The sequence below is a fragment of the Rousettus aegyptiacus genome, unplaced genomic scaffold (assembly GCF_014176215.1).
Source record: "Rousettus aegyptiacus isolate mRouAeg1 unplaced genomic scaffold, mRouAeg1.p scaffold_m13_p_7, whole genome shotgun sequence".
In the NCBI taxonomy this organism is placed as follows: Eukaryota; Metazoa; Chordata; class Mammalia; order Chiroptera; family Pteropodidae; genus Rousettus; species Rousettus aegyptiacus.
This window is the reverse complement of record NW_023416310.1, coordinates 41,005,330-41,026,000: the sequence shown is the minus strand read 5'-3', so window position 1 is coordinate 41,026,000 and position 20,671 is coordinate 41,005,330. Positions and strand designations below refer to the sequence as shown.

Here is a 20,671-nt window from a genome sequence, read left to right as displayed (position 1 = left end):
GAAACCAAACCTATATCCTTAGAAACACCACAGAAAGACTCGGCAGATCCACCCAAGAGCTGGATGGTGCTGCTGTGAATCGTAGGATCCCTGGATGAGAAGAGGCCACCTGAGAGGGGAGGGAGGTGCTTTTGAAGTCTCGAAATATTTATTTAAAAAGCATTAATGTAATAGCTAGGTAGAGAGCCAGAGGAGAGAAAAAACAATTAGGGGGATTGTTTTATAAACTATATAAATGTTTCACCAATGTACTATATACTTGAAACTAATATTAATAAAAAAAGGATCTGGGAAGCCTCGATTATATGGCAAAATTTGATATCATTATATGTATAATAAAGGACAATGAAGCAACGTATAGTCATTGTTAATTAAAAATGACCTAAGTGACATACATAGTCTCTGAATTTACAAGGATAGCACAATTTAGGTAATGAATCATACCAGTTAGTCTTTTATCAGTGACGACAGTACAATAAAATTGGAGGAGTAGAGTTGGGGCTGTGTGTGATGACACTTGTCATAACATTTTCCACCTCTCTCCCCAATTTTTGTTCTTCCTATAATCTATTTTTTGTCCTTTAATTGGCTGCACACACATTGTTTGCTTTCTGTTCTAATTAGTTGAAAACGTATACGGCATCTCCAGGTGATATGGAAACTTCATATGGATGTTGACTAAGAGAAGGGAGTAAAATTCAGAACGTTTCCTTAAACCCAAAAACACGAAAAACTTTAGAATGTTATGAAAAAGACCAAAATGAACCCCAGGAATATGTGAGCATTCAAGTTTTTCCCTAGCACATGGGATTCTCTAGAGGTCGTCCCATCTGCTGGTTGACCTGGTGTGGCATGCTGACCTCAAGGAAAGGGAACGGGAGAGGCAAAGACACACTCGGGAGAGAACAGCACACTTTTGGAATTTGGAAAGCTGATGCATCTTTGCAGGAGTCATCACATTTTTTTCTTTAAAGGTCCAGAAAGTAAATAGTTTAGGCTTTGTGGGCTATAGGGTCTCTGCCAAAACAATTCAACCCTGCCAACATAGCATGAAAGCATGGTAGACAGCAAGGAAACAAATGGGCATGGCTGTATTTTAATAAAACTTTATTTACAGAAATAGACCAAGTGTTGGATCTGGCCCATGGGGTTCTTTGCCATTCCTTGTGTTATTGGCTAAATGACAGCAGGCCAGAGACAATTGAAAACTGGAGTGGAGAAGGTGGGGCTGGAAAACGGAGTCGAAGACTGTTATGTATTCACTAAACCCCGTTTTCATTTCCTTATGGACGTGTAGGTGGCCTATACTTTTCCAGCCTCCTTCATAATGAGGCTGGGGACATTCGACTGAGTTCTGAATAGTAGAATATGGATATAAATAAGGTATGCCACTTTCAGGCCTGACCCCTTAAAATCTTCCAGGGAGACCTTCATGTTCTCACTTGGGAAGCAGAGACCTTTATGTGCTGGCTGGGTACAGAGGATCCAGTGGAGAACTCTGAGGCCTTGGAAATTGCAAAGTCACTTAGTAGAAGGAATCGGGTTTCTCAGATAATGGGGTTAAACAGAGCATCCCTGCCAATGCTATCAGACTTTGACATGAGCTAGGCATTAACATTTTATTTTGCTAAGTCACTGAGAATTGTTTTTTTTTTTTTTTTTTTTGTTACAGCAGCCAAGGCTGCTTGTTGTAACCAGTGTGGATCCCAAAGATCATGTTACTTTGTGCCACAGACCCCGAAAGCCTAGGAACTGGAAGCAGCATGTACATGTCTTTGAATGTGCGGTACACATGGAGACTAAATCAATAGATTGTTTGAATTTGGGGATAATAAACCAGTCAGATGCTGAGATCCTACTCTAACTCTGCAAAGTCAGGAGACAGGCTTTCTATAGGAGTTTTCAAATGTTTCATACAAAGTGAGTCCATTTGATTCTCATAGAAGCTTTGTGAACGAGGGTATTAGAGCCCTTTAGTTATGAGAAAGAGACCATTTAAGCTAGTGTAAGCAAAACTGGAGAATTTATGATAAAAACATAGGGAAATTCCCTCAGACTTCTCTTCAAGAATAAAATTGAAGTGAAATAAAGAATAAAACTGGCATCTCAATTGTCAGGCGTATCTTAGATTATTTTCCTTGGAGTAAATTCCTAGAAGTGGAATTCCTGGCTCAAAAGCTGATGCACTTTTGATGCATTTTGCCAAATGGCCTGCCAGCAAGGCTGCTCCAGTGCACGCTTCCAACAGTAGTGCTTGAGAGTGTCTATTTCCAAAAGTCTGATTTTTAAAAAGTGTTCTCTTCTGCTTTATCAAATGCTTCCAGGAAGGTACTATCTGGACCTTTAAAGAAAAACTGTGATGACTCCTGCAAAGATGCACCAGCTTTCCAAATTCCAAAAGTGTGTTCTTTCTGTCCAGGTGAGACTCCTGACAGGGAAGATTGGCTTGGGCATCTTAGTGCTTTAGGAGGCAGTGTGCTGACAGGTACATGGGAAGCCTGTCAGGAGAGTTTTGATGTTGGTCCATAAGCTGCCCTTTGCAGTTCAGATAAGGAACAAAATAAAGGAAGTCTCAGTGTTCACACACTCTGAAGCTCCAAAGGGTTGTTTGATAAGTACAGGGACTTCTTACAACGTTTTCATCAGAAACTGAGCCTATTTGAGACCCAAGGCCACAAGATATGAAGGCTGCGGGAACGTGACATTGACCGAGTGCGGTGTAGTATGAATCCAAGGACCACACAAGGCCTGGGAATGGAGATGGCCTTGAGTCCTGCTTGGACCCAAGCCATACATGACCAGGCTCATTGTTAATGTCCTGAGAACCATCAGTGAATTGAGAAACAAAATGTATTATGCCTGATGACAAATCTTACATCTTATAACACATTCACATTGAGGATAATTTAATCACCACAGTGACCAAAATCAAAGCCACAGAAATTGTTCACAACATGTACGAAGTGCCCTATGTCACACAGCCAGTAACCAGCAGTTTTAAAATTGGAGGTCAGTTTCCTGAATCTTTACTGTTTGACTTTTCCACTGCCCTGTGATGAATATTCTCCTTTTCTCCATCCCTGGTTACACCATCTTCAACAGAACCATACCATGGGGGAAAACCTGCTCTACAATAAAAATACTAAATTCATTTATTGAGTGCTTACTACCAAGATGACTGGTGACTTTCTATATGATCAAGTCTCCATCAGCCTGGATCTTTTAGTGAGGATGGCATGGAGTCCAACATCCTCCATCAACCTGAGAGACATGTAACAATGAGCAGGAAATAAACCTTTGTTGTTTTCAGTCACTAAAGTGAGGGGTGACGGAGAGGTTGACAGGTATGTTGGTGAGAAAGTCACCCAGCAGCAGAACAAGCCATTCTTAGCACCTTTTCCCTCAAGACTGGGGATATACTTGGCGTTGGGGTCTGCTACCATCTGCAACTCTCAAACGAAGTTATTGGTCAGTTATTGGAAGGAGAATTAAAAAGCTCATCTTCCTGGGAGTGTGATGGGGAAGAGAAACCCCGAAACTGAGGGTCTGGCTGTGAGAACAAACGTTACCTCGCAGAACCACAGATGCCCCAGTAGAAGGTGTCTGGGACTGCCACACCCAATGCTCTCTGATCTCAGCCTCGGTGACACGTGCAGTACGACAGGCTTCCACTCTGTGGCAAGCTCTGTAGTTTGGCCTCCTGCACGACAGGGAGCCAGATACACAAGTTGTCCCTTTCCCCACATGGATTACTCAGGGCTCTTTTTCAGGCTATGAGTGGGGGCCTCAATATACTTAGAGAAACGTGGGGTCCAGCTATCCTCCTCATTGTCCCCACCCTGCATCCTCTCAGAGTCCATATTTCCACTTTCTGACCTAATTTGGAAGGCCCCTTAGGAGCCCATGTCATAGGGATGTATAGTCCTCCACAGGGTGGAGACTCCAGGACCTGTGGGTGAGCTGTCACTACAAGCAAATGCCTCTTTGGAGTGTAGACAGTGGGCACACCTGGCAAAGTGGGCCCTTGGCATATGTTTTTGGATAACTATGTCATTTTTAGTTATCACGGATGATAAATTTATTTCTGTCTCTTTCAACAGACTATCTGCTGGAAGCATCTCTGTAGATCTGAACCATCTACAATGCTTCCAGCAGACTACCATATTTGCACACATCTTTCCAAGTTCACCTTCATCTCAGCCCTTCTCTTTTGTAAGGCATCTAACTAAACCAAATAGGCCCTTCTCTCTTTCTGTATCTGTTTCCCTTACCCTTGAAGCAAAATTTAATTTCTTGGAGGATCACCTTCATTACTCCCTAAACTGGGATAATCTTTGGAAAGCACGTTAGGTACTTGGAGTACCCATCTCACCTCTGCTTCTATGCTGCCTCCTGTTTCTGGCTTTTCTCTGGCAAAGAGCCCTGGCCTAGGAAGCAGGAGGTCTGGATTCCATCTTTACATCTCCCTTTGGCAAACTGCGTGATTTTAAGCAGTTGACTTTATCTCCCTGAGCCTCAGTTTTCTCATCTGGCAACATTAGATCACCTCAGGAATGAGCCCTGTGCCTCTCTCTGCTCCCTCTCTCACTTTAGACCTGCCTTCCAGGTGCCAGTCCTGCAGGGCCGATATGCTGTCCTCCCAGATATTTTCTTTGAATTCTTCCCAGGTGCCTTTTGAAGGCAGGGGCTTATCTCCAGAGTGGGACTTTCTTGGTGGGAACACCATGCCCTGCATCAGGCATGATTCAGAGTGATATTCTGGAGCATTGTTTTGTGATTTCCACCACCCATTGCAGTCAGTTGCTGAGACACTTTCTTGTCTAATTGGTCCTCTCCTGTGCCTGGATATTTCACTTGAAGCAAACTTGTGGCAAAGTAGTTTTTCTTCTTTTAGGCCATAGGATCAGGTAGGGTGTATCTTGAATCTATTGTAATATGAACCCAGATCAACTTTTCACTTAACTTTCATGGAAGAGGCAGCAGGTTGTATTTGATATACAGAGTTTTCCATAAAAGCCTGTGGCAAGGCATTGTTTCCCATACTCCTGACATAGAAATGGTCAGGTATTTTGTTCTTTGCTTAACTAGGGAGTTACTTTTTGTGGAAAAGAGAAAATCTGGCCCTTTCTCCTCTAGAGCCCTGGGTACATTATAATAGGTTTTAGAGTGAATTATAAAAAGAAGTGTGTGCTCTTTGGGTTAAGAATGGAACCATTCAGATGAATTAAAGAGAGCTTGAAATTAGGCAAATACAGTCTCATAACCTCACATTTGCAAATGACTGAAAATCCACCCAGAAAGTAGGATGTGGCAGTATGGATGACAAATCAAAGCAAGAGCCTGACTAGTAAGGAAAACTTTAAAACAAAACAAAACACCTAACAACAACAATAGAAGGATGGGATAATTAGTGAGGCTCTCAGGGCTCCCCAGAATTATAGCGAGCAAGCTCGTTAAGGCCTAAGTGGTTGTTTTCCATCTGGCGGCTGTTGCTGGATACACTCGGGTGGCTTATTGAAATAAGGATGCCCTGTCACTGCTGTTTTACCAGCCACTAATTAATCTCTTCGAACCATTGCTGGGAGGTGGGTCAGGCACATGCGCATACCCTGAAGAATCAACCAAGACAGTAACCAGAGTCCCAGCTCACTCCAGAATGGCCTCAGGAGCCCAGACAGGACATTGCTGTCTAGGGCCACTCGTCACCCTCCCAGGATGGTTCTCGCTGTCTTCTCAGAAAGCCCTGCCCGGGATCCCGACAAGCAGTAAGAGCAAAGTCACACCATGGACAAGCCACCTAAGCTCTCTGGAACTGTTTTTCTCATCTGCAACGTGAGAACCTTACAAGCTCTACTATTCAGGTCGCCTCAGAACTGCTGAATTGAGGTCTAGGATATAAAATATCTGGGGAGTGTGATCACTGTGATGTAGTTCTAACAGCAACCATTTACTAAATTCTCCTTATACACCAGGAACTCTGCTAAATGTTGTATGGAACTTCTTTTGCTTAATCCTTACAATAATCTTGCAAAGAAGATTTTTACAGCCATATATTACAAAAGAGAAAAAGGACACTCAGACTGGTCAAAACTTTTACAGGGAGATCACAGAGCTGGCAAGCAGCAAGTTTTGAAATTTAATCTGTTTGTCCTTATGCTCTTTTCCTTTGCATAGTATCTGAGTGGAGAGAAACTGATTACCTTCAAATACATAGAAGGCCCCCTAATTACAGAGTCCCGCTCAAGCCTTCAGATGACTGACAGCTTAACTGTGATATCATGAGAGACTCTGAGTTAGAACCACCCAGCTAGGCTGCTCCTAAATTCCGGACCGACAGAAACTGTGTGAGATATTATTTATTGTTGTTTTAAGCCTCTAAATTTTGGGATAATTTATTGCACGGCAATAAGTAACTAATACAGCATCTTGGCTACCATTTATTCATCCAACGAACATCCATAAATTATTTACTGTGACGAGCACCATGCTACAAGCTCGAGATGCAGTGAACAAGATTAACACGGTACTTGCCCTGATGGAAATGGTCATCTAGCAGGAGAGATGGATGTGGAGTGGGAGGAGGCAATGTCTTTAAAATTAAGTTATTGGGGAAACTGAAGAGGAGACATTAAATGTGCATCTTGATTATAGAAAGAACCAGGAGGTTCTGACATTTCCCTCTCCACCTGTCTTGATGTCACTTTTTGCTGCCTTGAATTCTTTTGGAAATGACTCCGGGTGTTAAAGAAACTAACAAGTGAAATGATAGAGAATTCTTATTTTCCTTTGGGGCAGAATCTTTCCTATAAAGAAAATGACCTCTGGTGAATGAATGCTTTAAAAAGCCCCTGGGAAAGCTTATAGAGGTCAAATAGCTCTGCCTGAGGAAGGGAATTGGGGGAGATTTAGAAACTGCCTAGGAGAGGGTTGGAGAGGGCTAGAAACTAAAGAAGGACTTTGGGAGAAAAAATGTCTACCAGGGATTTTTATGCTTTTGTTTGTTGAGTGGTGTGTGGTGAAATGCTCTTCTTCCCACGAAATGGCCACTAAAACTCTTGCTCCCTAATGCTTTCTGCAGTAGGTTGGTTTTTTGAGGATATGACCAAGCACTGTGTCCACCTTCGAGACTGGCTTCAGGTAAATTCAGGCTGTTCATAGGAGACTGGCCACTTATGGGTTAGACAAACACATAAATATAATGGCGTTATCATAAAAATAAATAAGTGCTTCTGATTATCACTATAATTCCAAAATGGACAGCAATGTCCTTGATGCTTATCGGAGGCATCAGTGTTACTGCTGACAGCTGTATAGAGGTTGCCAAAGATTGAGGTCCAGGCAGGTGCTGTGGCAGCTGCCAACACTGTTACTGGCATCTTGCACCATGCCTGGCACTTAGGAGATGCTCGGGAAGTGCTGGGTGGATGCAAGACAGTGCTGGCCATGCTGCCGCCACCTAATTGTTCAATGTTCCAGGGAGGGGAGTTCGCAGGAAAGCCGGGTGCTTACTGTAGCCCCTTATTCGAGGATTCAGGTGTGGCTCCTTTGAGCTTGGCCTAGGACCATGTGACAACCCAGAAGTGAACACAGAATTGCCACTTTCTTCTGAAGCTTGCCTGCCTTTCTGAAACAAACTGCCCTGTGGACTCTTTCTTCCTGTGGGTGAGTTTTTCCCAGAGGCACCTTCACCTCTTATATGAATAGGCCTCAGAAAGTGCCTAGACCTTCCCAAATTTGGGAGTGAACACAGTTTAGGTTTGTTTAAACAGGAACTTTTGCTACCTATATTTCCCCAGGATCTAGACCTAACATAAGCCTAGCAGGGTCTGATGGTCTAGACTTACACTAATATGACATGATATATATAATATGATAGCTGTTGGCCACACGTGATTATTTAAAGTTAAATTAATTAAACTTCAAAAAAAAATAAAATTCAGATCCTCAGTGACACTAGCCACATTATAAGTACTTAATAGCCACATGTGGCTGGTGGCTGCCATATTGGACAGTGCAGATGACAGAACCTCTTCAACACCACAGACGGTTTTATTGGACAGCCCTGTGTCTAGGGCCAGAACTCATAAAATAGATTCTATTATCCAGGATTTGGCTATTATTTATAAACAAGAAAACTATCCACTCAGGATAAACACCCATGGATTAGGAACAAAGGTCAGCAGACAAGGCAAAAATAGCTTAATGTCAAACTTTCCCTTGAAAAATCACTTAGGAAGGGGTCACGTTGGAGACTACCTCTTAGTTAATGTAGCATTGCAGTTTTTCATTCAGCATGGGAGCAGATCTTTCTTTTTTTGGTTGAGCACCAGAGGATCTGGTTGGTACTTAGGAGCAATGCACAAGACATATCAAGGGTGTCTTTAAGCACTGGTATGGTGCTGCAGGGAGAGAGAAGGTTCACCTATGAGAGACCCAGGTAACAGGATCAACTGAAGGCACGTCTGCATCCTATACCTATTCTCAGGCTTTCTGCTTTCTCGATGGGATAGCAGGTGGAATCGTCCACCATGTTTAGTGCTTCTTTTTCTGTATATACTTGGTGCTTCTTGTATTGTGTTGTGTTTTAGTGCCAAATGTGTGGAGCTATAGTTCTGAACATTAAATGTGTTTATGATACAGTTTCCCCACAGATATTCCATGAAGCAGTCCTTTCTTTGCTCAGAGCTTCATTAATAGAAAGGTCTCCTCTCTACCATAGACCTATGTATTTTGTAATTAAAGAACACCAAGTTCCTCCTTGAACTCTTCCTTTGGGAGGCCAGAATTTCAGCTGTGTCACTGAGCTTTAGAAAACACCACACTGGCCCCTCAGATCAAACTCGAAGTTGGGGCATTTTAGTGCAGCACAAGGGTGCAAAAGGATTTCAAGCCCTTAGGAGCCCAGCTGAAGTCCTTTAGACCTAGACACAAGCTCTGTCTTCTGGAACTCCGGTAACATGCAATGTTCTGCCCACTTAGTCCGGCCCTACTTATTGACATTCATTTTTATGTATATTTTATATGTACATGACCTGTATTTCCAGTTAGGTCGTAATTCTTCAAGGGCAGTTGGCATATGTCTTTTATCTCTTTTTATAATCCACAGTTTCTAATATTGTGCCTTCATATAAAAGTGCTCCATCATGTCTAGCTTCAGTTAAAAGAAATTCTCTCATAGGAGACAAGAACTGTGGGCATGAACTAACTATATAGACATGCTTTAAGAGCACAATCTATGTTTTAAAAAGCCAGTATTTGCTCTTTCGACTTGGCGAGCTGAATTCTAAAAATCATTTACTTAATTTTGAAGTTGCAGAAGATTGCAAGGGGACCTTCAAGTCAGGAATTTACATTTACAGAAGCAAAGAGAATGTTAGTTGCCTTAAAAATAAAAGCAAACTGTGAGGTAACCCCAATATTTGACTTCAATGGAGGCTTATGAGAGCAGGTCTATTTCCAACCTTCTCAAAGAGACTGTGGCCTCATGCTCCAGTGTGTCTGTCTGAGTTTTTTATTTGAGGATTTAAAGATGCGGGATAAATGGTTAATAAGAATCTTAGAGTAAGAGACCACAGTACTCTATGAAGTTTCTCATTGAAAAAAAGTTTTTATAGTTCATCATTTTGTGCATATTTTACTTGTTCACTTTTAAAAATAACATCGAAAGTAATTTTATGCTGAACTAAAGATCATTTTATTGCATTTTTATTAAAAATTAGAAACTCATGCTTTCTAATACTGGAACAGCTATCATAATTTAGAGTAAAAAAACTCGTAAGACTATTTTAAAAACATCATTCTAAATATTGCCTAATACACTGCTGATTTTGGCTAGAATTTAAGTAAAATGAATTAAATGATATTCTGATGGATTAGACAGTCTCAGGATTAGCACTTTTAATTCCGTTTCTTTACAAAATTGTGAGGATTAGTATAGAAATTGGAATTGTTACCAGTCTAACGTCAATGTGCCCAATGCTTTGAAAGGCCAAAAATCAAAACATCGGGGTTTGGAGTAAGGAAAGATTTATTGATCAAGAAGGTGCCAATCTGAGGAAAGGGGGGCCTTAGTAGTATCTCAAATTCATCTTTAAAAGTACAGGGTTCAGGCATCTTTTATGCCAAGGGTAGGGAAAATGGGAGGGGCTGTTTGTGTAAAAACTCAAGGCCCAAGCAGAATTCCTCTGACGAATAGCTTGTCTAAAGCAGGAGCAGTAAGCTGAAGGCCATGGGAAGCTGCAGACTTGAACAAGATGGAGTCAGAGAGATGCAGTATTTCACTCTATTACAGTATCATGATTATTTTAACTCTAGCCTCATCATCTGTAAGAAATGTTTTACTCCTGTACAACGTGTTGTCACCTCTGATTCTCCACAGTGTCACAAGTGTCACGTCCCACCAGAAGCAAATGAATAACTAACTGAAATGTTCATAAGAAGGAAAGCAGGCTTCTCCCAGAAACTCCACCTTTCTCGGAGCATCCACACAATTTTTTTTTTTTTTTGGCAGAGCAGGACATCCCAGGGTTGAAATAAAGTTTTCACAAAAAGGTAAGAATTCACAGCTCCACACAATTCGACAGTGAATGTTCATGGAATCCCTGAAGGCAGAGCTGCTTAATTTGGGATCCAGGATGTTTCTTAAAAATATAAATTCCTGAGACCTGCTCCAAACCTAATGAAACAGAATCTTCCGGGGGTGAGGCTGGACTTCTGCTCTATAAGGAGGCTTTCTGGGTGATTCTTAAACACGCTAACGTTTAAACCAGAGACCTTTGTCTGTTTTACTCATTGATGTATTCGGATGCCTAGAATAGCAATTGACACAGTTCAGTAAATACCTGCTGAGACAAGGCCCTAAGTGACTGAGGCACTTGGAGGCTCCAATTATGGATATCTTCCATACTATCTTATCTAAAATGCCGCCATAAGACAGGTAAATGTTGAAAGAGACCAAAGTTTTTCCACCCCAAAATATGACTTTTGGGATACTTATTTAAGCGGGTTATTGAGAAACAAAAGACTCATAAAGAACCTTCCCCCTTACTTGCCTAAAAGAATTCAGATGGAAAAATCTGTTTAAAGGGAAAAGCACCTTAGCATCTCAATATAAACTAAATGTAGCAGACAGGGAGAAATCTAGCAAAGCCTGTTGGTTGAACTTCTTTCTGTGTCCTATCGTTTCTGGGTGGCCCAGAAAGAATTTGTTGACCACATATTTGCTCTTTCTTGTCTACCTGTAAATTACCTGCTTTCCATTTGAAATCCCAGACCCATCTCCCTCTCCTTTGTCCAAAGCGCATATATTCCTCAATCACCCAACACACCTTTAGGTCTCATATTCTAACAGCAACCCCTCTGCATGTACATTCATAGTAAATTTTGGACATGTTCTCCTGTTAATCTGTCTCATGTGGATTTGATTATTAGCCCAGCTAGAAGAATTTAGAAGATGGAAGGAAAAGTTATTTTTTGCACCCCCACAAATGTTCTATCCCCCAAGAGATCTTCTTAGCTAGGCTGGGGGGCAGGGGAAGCTCTTCTACTTCTGCCTACCAGCTTCAGCAAATTGTCCCCACCTTAACAGGCCTCTCCCTGCCTATACTTACTTAACCGCCAAGGCGGTGACATAGAGACCAGCCTCACAGCTTTGTATCTTTAAAAAGTTTTTCAAAATAAGGGGGTTAATAAAACAAATTAAGATATTAAGTAGAACCCTAAATCCAGCATGCGAGTAAATACCTCTCTGCTCACCACTGTAACTAAAGCTATGCGAACTTCTAAAAGACTTAGTTTTACTTGTAGGTAGAACAGCCAAGGGATCACATTTCCTTCCTAATCATTAAAACCACAGGAAAGAGAAGGCAAGAGAAATGTAATCTTGCTTGTGTCTATACATTGTGCTAAGACTGCATTTTATGATTTAAGATGCATCCTTAATAGGTGAAAGGATAAAGAAACTGGTAGATCTACATAACAGGATTCTACTTAGTGATACAAAGGAAAATTATTGATACACACACGAATCTCAAATGCATCATGTGAATGGAAAAAGACAGCCTCAAAAGAGGCAACTTCACTACAGGATCCTCTTAATATGACACCCAGAAAAAGGCAAAACTATAGGGAGGGGGAATGGATCCGTGGCTGCCCGATTAGGGTTAGAAGTAGGGAACAAGGTTAACTACAGGGGAATTTTAGGGGGTGATGAAACAATTCCATATCCTGATTGAGTTGGTAGTTACATGAACCTATGCAAGTGTTAAAAATCAGAGAACTGTACTCCCCAAAGCTAGTGAAATTAATCTATGTGGATTATATTTAAAAAGAACCCATTGTATACACAACAAACTCATTAGGTCTCTGAGGGGCCTGAGATGATTTCCTTCCCTTGATCAATTTATCAATGTGGGACACAAAGGAACACACAGTCTTGGAGTGTGAGTGTGAAAGTCAGGAAACACTGCTACACCTTATGGTCTGTGCTACGTCATCACACCTGGTGCCAAGTTCAGCATGTTATCAACTGGAAACCATTTTGTAGAAAATTCCTTTATTATAGTGCAAATAACTTTCAGCAGTGACATAATAATGTAAGAACACATTTAGCACATTTTACACCACACAGTAAATAAGAAAGTGTTTCTTTGAAAATATCTCATCAGAGGAATATTATTTCTACATGAATGCCAGAAAATGCCAAGGCTGTTTCTCTCAAGGCAACAGGGCTTCCTCCCTCTTTCTGGATATTTTCTTTTTAATACAAATGAAAGGATTTGCCATTTTAACAAATCACCATCAATTCTAAGAGTGATCTGTTAGGGGGTTTTGAGCTGAGGTTGGCAATATTTGAAACGGATTTTCAAATTTAAAAAAATAATGATTTTAAGACAATTCTGGGATAGCCCAGGAAGAAGTCACTTCTATTAACTTTTAAGTAGATATACACACTTATTCCAATTTTGATGCAGAAATGGACAGATTGTCTAAAGCCTACCTTTTATTCCCCCAGAGCCTGATTGTTAGTTATATTCCTTGGTTTTGGTCATATTGTAAAATGAGGACTCTGGTCAGAAATAACTCCTTACATACCCAAACGCTTTCCTGTGAAGCTTTAAATTGCACTTTAGATCCTGAATTCCCACCTTAGACCTCATGCCTGAGAGGATATGAACATTGTTTCTGGTTTGTAGCTAACAATTAGTACTGTTAGATTCGGCCCCCGCTAATTTAGCGATATCTCAATCAAACCATCACATTATTTAGATTAATTCCAATAGGCTTAACCAAGAGGTTCCCACTGACCTCACAGAGAAATGAAGGGTTAACACTAAGCTGCCTAAAGACTTGGCTGCTAACCAGTTAGCTGATAGGTAGAGTACAGAATGTCAATTCCAGTCAGTTATACTCCCAACTCCTCTAGTTTCTGCTGAATTATGCAGTGGGTTGGAATGGAAGGCTGCTCAAAGGAAAGCTCCCCCGAGGGACTTCCACTATAGGTAGAATCAAAACCCCTACAAATATATTTCTGGGTGCCCTCTAAGTCTCTCTACAAACACTCCTCAAAATCTAGTGGCTTTACAAGTCATGAGAAGTTAATCACAGGCTTGAAAATACCTGGAGCCACAGAAGAGCCCTCTTGACTGAATATGGCTGATTAAGTCAGCTGGTCCATAAAGCTTTTCAATGCTCAGTCTTGTTGGATAAAGCATCTTCTTATATAACACAATGGAACTGTGCTAAACAGTTTCAAAGTTGAGAAGAATCCAAATATATCACCTATAAAAAATTCACAATTTTAGTTTGCCTCTTCTTAGACTTTGGTACTGAAACACTGTCTATAATCTCGACACGTGTAAATGACGTGGCCACTTCAGTGCCTCTGCATGTTGTGTCAAAAAACTCAAAAGCAAAGCAGGACAAGGACATGTCATAACAAGACATGGTATGCTACACAAACAAAACCTAAATTATATATAAATACTCCCCCACCCAGTACCCCATTTCCCCCTATCCTATACTACCTGACCGAAGCAATGACAAGGGTCCTTCTCTCCAGGACCAATGCAATTTGGGAAGTCCAGCGCCCAGGGCTCCACTCATCCCTTGCCTCTCAGTGACATTTACACTAGTGCAGGCTCTTCCTAGAGACACTTTGCTGTCTGATCAGTTCCACAAGTGCAGGGAAACTCTTACAGCTTAATTAGAAGCATTCACTCAAAGACCTGGAGTTCTGGGAGTTAACCTTTCAGAAAAACTAATTGGATCATTTCCTAATCTGGATCCTGTCTTATCCTAGTATCTCAGCAGAGCCAACAAAGTAGGAAGAATCCTATACTCTGAAGTTGCAAAGTCATTGCTTAGGGATACTAGTGAGGGTCACATAATAAAAGTGATACAATGAATGGAACAGCTTAAGATGATATAAATTATCTGCAAGTAGCTATTTGGGGACATTTGCTTCTACTTTACACTACATTCCAGAATTATTTTCATATTATACTCTTAAAAGTTTATATAATAGTCATTTAAAAGTTGTCTATGCAATCACCTCTATATGTTGTCAATTAGTTTAATAGCAATTTAATGAGCTATTATGTAAATCTAAGGAAAAGTAGCTAGTTGGTCTTAAGGAAGCCAATACTGTGCTAATTCACAGTAAGGAGAAAAAGCGATGTAAACAGAATTTTACATAATTGTCAATAACTTGAAAAGCAGTTTTATCAAAACGTTGCAAAGTCTTCCCAAAAGCACTTAACAGCAATTTATATCAAGAGATTTGAAGTTTAGGGGTCTGGATATGACTCAGTTTTTTAAGGGAGAAATTCGCCTGTTTCATGGCTGTAATATGTACTTTTCCCCCTCCTAAGATATTTGTACATTCAAAAGTTCATAACTTGCTGTTTTTGAGACATTAATCATTCTCTAATACATACACTGAGTATAAATAAATATGAGAAAGCTTTAAAATCTGAATTAATATTATGCTGTGCAACACCCCCCAAAAAAACAAAAACAACCAAACATACTTTGAACAATCTATATTCTATGTAAGTACCCTGACTAAAATGTTGGTTGTGCTACGCAATTCTACTTCAGTGCAGAAATGAGTTGATTTCGGTGTACCGTCTTTGTTGTTGGTGTTTTAAATCTTTAGCACTTTTGTTTCTAAACATCACTTTGCTTTGAAAAGATGAATAATTTGCTACCAAATCACAAATCATCACGAACGCATTTCGGTTTAGTCTGAATAAAATCCAGCATAAATGTATTACTTTGTTCTAGGAATAATGGCTCGGTGTCTTTGTTCCGACAGCTTCCTAAGGGAAAACCATGGTTGAAGTAGTCATTTTGGGTTTAAACTGCACAGAAAGAAGAGACTGTGAAGCTTGCCTTTTGTCTGTTTTCTTTTAAAGTCTTCAGATCTTGCTAAGACACTTTTTCCAGACCGATAGTTGTGGCACCTGATCCTACTTGAAATAGAGGTGGTTTAAACAACATCAGCCAAGCTTAGTGATCTGGAGGTCCCCGTTTATCTTTATGGTGTCAATTGCAGATAATGTTTGAATGCGATGGTAAAAATCAAAAAGTTGGTGTCCATCCACAAACACTCTGAAACGTGGGTGCTCGCAGAGAATTTCCACCTGGAAGAAACAAAATAATAATCTTAGTTCACAATTTCAATGAACCCTACTGGGGAAAACAAACAATACTTTATTTTAGAGCGAGAAGAGAGACATCTTTAGTGGTTCCCACATGTTGGAACGCACTGGCATCATATAGAAGGCTTGTCAGAACACAGATGCTTGGCTCCATAGCCAAATTTTTCAACTTAGTAGGTCTAAGGTGAAGTATAAGAACCTGCATTCCAACCAAGTTCCAAAGTGATGCTGCTGTTGCTGGAATGAGGAAATCACTTTGTGAATTGTCTCTCCATACTACTCAATATCCTTTAGATTTAAAATTGCTTATGCATGCACCCTAGAGAGTGATGTAAAGTAGCACAGATTTGTTTATATGGCATTTAATGTGTCCATTGTCATCCCTGCACAATTCTATCCCACCTTCAGAGGAGCCCCCACAAGGCAAAACTGGTACCAATTAGTAAAATATAATAATAGTCTAGACACTCATACCTGGTAAACACTAAAACAGAGAGAAGGTTACACAGTAATTACCATTGGACCAAGAATATGTAATTAATAAGGCTTTGTTAAGCTGAACAGAAATACCATATGGTAAAAGCTTTTTCTTCCTCTTTTTCTTAAGTAATTCACCATTCAGTTTAATCACTGGTTCTATGCCATGTATTTATTAAAATCATTGGTATTCACCATGCAAGAAGACTCCATACGTGATATTAGTCACATTTAATGCATATAATTACTAAAATTATTGTCACCAAGAAGGGCCAACTTCATTTCAATTTTGTTGTTAGGGAGCATTATACTCCTCTTGGCAGTCAGAAGCTCTGGTTACTCATACTCGAGCTATGCATTGAGATTCACAATTAAGAAACAGTCATAGTCGAAGGGAGCCTAAGGGGCCATTACCATCCTTACCACCCTAGAGGAGGAGGGCAGGAAAATTAGGTAAGGGTGCCTTCTCCAGACTATGATTAGAAGGGCAACAATCTCAATTCTATCACTGATGTGAAAAGTCATGGATTCTTACTTTTCCCTCAGACTGTAAAATGGGAAGAAAAATAACTATTTCTTCAAACGGCTCTTAGAAATTTCTAGATGAAGAGCGACAGGTAAAGGGTAGCTCTGCTTTATTAAGTGTACAAGCAACATGGATGAGTTGTCACTATTGTGATTTTTGTTAAAAAGGTATAATGCAGACAACTTCATCAGCAAATCTGACATTTTAGTAAATCCTTTCCTAACACATTACTGAGTTGCATTTCTTACTTGGCACTGGCCTTCACAAAAGTGTTGGTAATGCTGCTTAATTGGACGGGAAGTTTGGGCTGTCCTTCCTGCCCAATAGATAGTGGGGAGAAAATCTATACTCATCCAGGTGCAAGGGAAGGAATTTGTCAGCCACACAGTTGACATAACCCAGAGGAGAAAATAAGGATATGGCCAGGCCTCATTAGCAAAGGAGACAAGAGAAAATGCAACGATAATTACTATATTCTTTAAAAAGTCATACCTAATAAGATTTATTGCTATGTAAAGTTTGAGCAAAAAAGGAGGAAAATTCATATTTATTAATCCATCAGTTATTTTGGGATAGGTATCTATTATAAGCCTAGTACTGTGTTAAGTACTACATAGAAAAGCATTTATTCTTGACAATATGAACATGTAAATACAGACTTATCTTCTAAATAAATCCACTAAATAGAGCCAAGAACTATCATAGCAAATATTAATTCATATCATAAACATAGCTCTTCTTTTTTTTTTTTTTTCATCATCATCTGACAAATTTCCTGGACATGCAAAAATTCTGGCTGCTTAAAGCGTTCTTGGCACACACTACAGGAGCAGAACATCATCACCCTGCCAGGGGTTGGAGCTGAAGCGCTCGAGGTACTTACCCTGAATGGCTGGTCTGGGATGAATGGAAAGTAAGGGATTGCTGACTGTTCTTCACCCTTTTGACCAGATACACAAGAATTTCTGAGGAGCTGCCGATCCGTGAACACAGCTCTGAGTTCAATTGCCACATCAGCAGGAGGATCTTCCGAGTCACCACAGGTCAAGCTGATAGCAAAGCTGATAAAGAAATTGTCTCATTTATTCAGGGTTGTATATAAAACATTTAACAATGACCTAGACTCCCATATTTTCTCCTTCTTCTTGGGGTTTGTGTGTTTTTAATGGGACATTCATTACTCTTTAAACAGGAGATTAGATTATTTATGGAGAAGTAATATTACAATCAAACCAGTTATTTTGTTACCTAAAGGAGGCTCTGGTGAAGTTGAAAATGACTAACATTAGAGATTTCAGATACCCAAAGCCACCCACACATGTGTCTTAATTCATTACCAAATCCTCAAAAGACAGCACCAGAAATTGACCAGGGAAAATAATATCCTGTAAAGTTTGGTTCTCCTTTATATTGACAGTTCTTGCTCTAAGCACCATATTTAAAAGCCATTAAAAAAAAAAAAATCTTTGGCCTCCCTAAGGGTCAAAGAGAAAATGATGTGGGCCTATTTTTATAATCTCTGATATAAATAGCTGTCTGGAGAAATGATGGCTGGGATTCATATGCATTCTTTTCATGGGAACATGGTACTTTCTTGGCACTTCCAACTAGCAACACTGGCCACAGGGAGAGAACAAACAGTAGTGGGCAGGGCCTTTTCACTGCCTGACAGGTCTTCGGTGAGGAGGACCCTGGCTTACCTCTCCGGGTTGACATCAACTATGCCCATTACTAAGACCTTCTTGCCTGGTCTCATGCCACCTTTAATGTGCCCACAAAATGGAACTATCTGCAAAGGATGAGAAGAGAAACAAGAAGTTTATCGCCTGTCAGGGAATAGCCAAACCCTTAGATCCTAAGGATCTGACCCATTAGAAAATGCAATTAGAAAGGAAAAGGGTACAGGCAGGGACACAGAGCACAGAACAAAATCAAGTTACCAGTCGTGGGAAGTACACGTCTGCTTGAACTGGAGAGCCCAAGGAGTTGTTTAAATGTCCATCATCTAGTTTCTAAAAATAGAAACACACAGATTGGCTTTCCAAAAGCTCTAGTTTGGGGAGTTGGGTGGGGAGTAAGAGAGGGAGCCGGGAAGAATCTACACAAATCCGGCAGCCCTCACAGAACACAGGCAGCGTCTGCAGATGCTGCCGTCTCACAGTCCACTGAATAATCGCATAAACCCCCGGAACAAAACCCGTTCTTTCCTCCCGGTAGCTAAGCCTCTGAAGATCCCCAGACTCGTCAGACCTAGATCAAAATCAAGGTCGAGGAACACCGGGGAGCCAGAGCCCCGCGCCGGAGTAAGTCAGGCCCCTCTCCAACTGCAAACGCCTCTGGACCCGGGGTCGCCCAGGCCTGTCCTTCGGGACGTGGCTGGAGTGGAGTGGCCGCGCTCAACTTCTCTCGGGAACCGCCGGCACGGACCCGTTTCCAAGGGGGAATCCCCGGGACATCGGAGGCGGGCGCGGGGCGCGCGTCTGGACACACTCACACACGCACACCCTCACACGTGCAACGTGCATACACCTGGCTGGAGGCTGCAAGGCACGGAGGGGGCTGTCGGTCACCCCGCGCCGCTGTCCGCCCCCAACACCCCACCTCCAGGCCAGCGGCCCCCCAGCCACGGGCATCCCCTCCGCCTCCCCACGCTGGCCACGCACAGTGGCTCCTACTAACAGGTATCGGGGCGCCTTTCCACGCTGGGGCGCCGGGCTGGGCCTTAGCTCTCTCCGCCGCAGCTGGAGCAGAAAGCACGGCGTGCGGGGCCGCGGGAAGGGGGCGCCTGGCGTGTGCCCCGCCACACTCACCACTACGGCATCACTCTCGGCCACCGATCCCGCCATCTTCTTGCACAGCGCGGCGGGGTGCACGGCAGGCCGCCCGACCGCGGGGGACGCGGGGCGCAGCGCGCAGGCGGGGATCCCGGGGAGGTCCTGCGCCGGGCGGGGGCGCGGGTCCGAGAACGGCTCGGGAGCGCTCACACTCGCGGGCGCGCGCGCGCGCGCCTGGGACTCCGGCGTCCACCCGGCTGGCAGGCCCGGGGGAGGGGAGGGGGAGGGGAGGGGAGGCGGCGCCCGCCCGCAGGTCGGAGGTGGCGGCTGCTGCCCAGACCGCGGCGGCGGAGTCGGCGCTGCTTCCTGCCGCAGGGTGCTGCTGTCGCCGCCCGAAGAAGAAAGGTGGCGAGGGCCGCGTCGCGCTGGCCCTGGGCGGCATTTAAAGGCCGCCGGCGCCCGGCTCGGGAACCGAAAACAGGGCGGGGACGCGGCTGGGCTGCCGCAGCTTGCTCGGCTTGCCCTGCCCCTCGGCCATTGGACGGTGGAAGGAGACTGGGGCGGGAGGGACGGGCCTGTCCAGATAGGGGCGTGCGGAGGGCGAGGGACTTGACGGCCCTCCCCCGAGTGAGGGTGGGCGGGGCTGGGGAATAGAGAAGTGAGGGGGCTTGCCAGGTGACAGGTGCTTGTGACATCCCCGTCCCTCCCTTCCAGCCAATCCCCTACTTTCTGGGGCCAAGTCCTGGGGCAGGTGGGACTTGGAGGCCGAGGTCAAAGGAAGACTGGGAGTGGGGGTGGTATTCCAGAGCTCGGGATTTCTCTCAGAAAATGATTTTTTTTTTTCCCAGATAATTCCAATAAAAGTGAGAGGAAAGAGTCATTCGGCTCTCTAGAGTAGAAAGGTAATGAAAGGTCTCTAGGCTTGCATAAGTAAATATTTGGCCCAAAAGTCAGAGGCAGAGAGGATTCCCTGTATGTACTTTTACATCCCAGGAGATTAGATACAGAACAGACCTCTCTCCTCTATAGAATGGTGAGCAAGGCTGGGGATCTCTGGAGGCTCTTTCAGGCAGGAGTCTGGTTAAGTCTTACCGGATTGAACAGGGCTCAGCGACTAACCTCAAAGAGTCTTCACTGGGCACTGTTCTTTGCAAGACATCTGCCCAGTTTAGTGTAGTAAGTTTATCACTGAAAATCTCCTGATATCCTTTATGGGGTAATTCCCAGGGATG

General features: G+C 42.6%; 1 protein-coding gene across 1 annotated transcript; it reads right to left on the bottom strand.

Annotated features, from left to right (window-relative positions):
• Positions 1-12,534: 12,534 nt before the first annotated feature.
• Positions 12,535-19,701, bottom strand: LGALSL (galectin like). Its single transcript, XM_016159842.2, has 5 exons — positions 19,476-19,701; positions 18,606-18,677; positions 18,366-18,454; positions 17,549-17,726; positions 12,535-15,644 (listed from the first exon to the last, which is right to left on the bottom strand). Exons 1-5 carry the CDS (start codon positions 19,509-19,511, stop codon positions 15,501-15,503), a joined length of 519 nt encoding a protein of 172 aa, XP_016015328.1. The 5' UTR covers positions 19,512-19,701; the 3' UTR covers positions 12,535-15,500.
• Between the last annotated feature and the right edge of the window lie 970 nt (positions 19,702-20,671).

Coding starts and splice junctions, on each gene's coding strand:
- LGALSL (XM_016159842.2), bottom strand. CDS start 19,511: ATGGCGGGATCGGTGGCCGAGAGTGATGCCGTAGTG. Junction 18,455..18,605: donor ACGTGTACTTCCCACGACTG/GTAACTTGATTT, acceptor CATCCTTTGCAG/ATAGTTCCATTTTGTGGGCA. Junction 17,727..18,365: donor GTTGATGTCAACCCGGAGAG/GTAAGCCAGGGT, acceptor TTTCTTTATCAG/CTTTGCTATCAGCTTGACCT.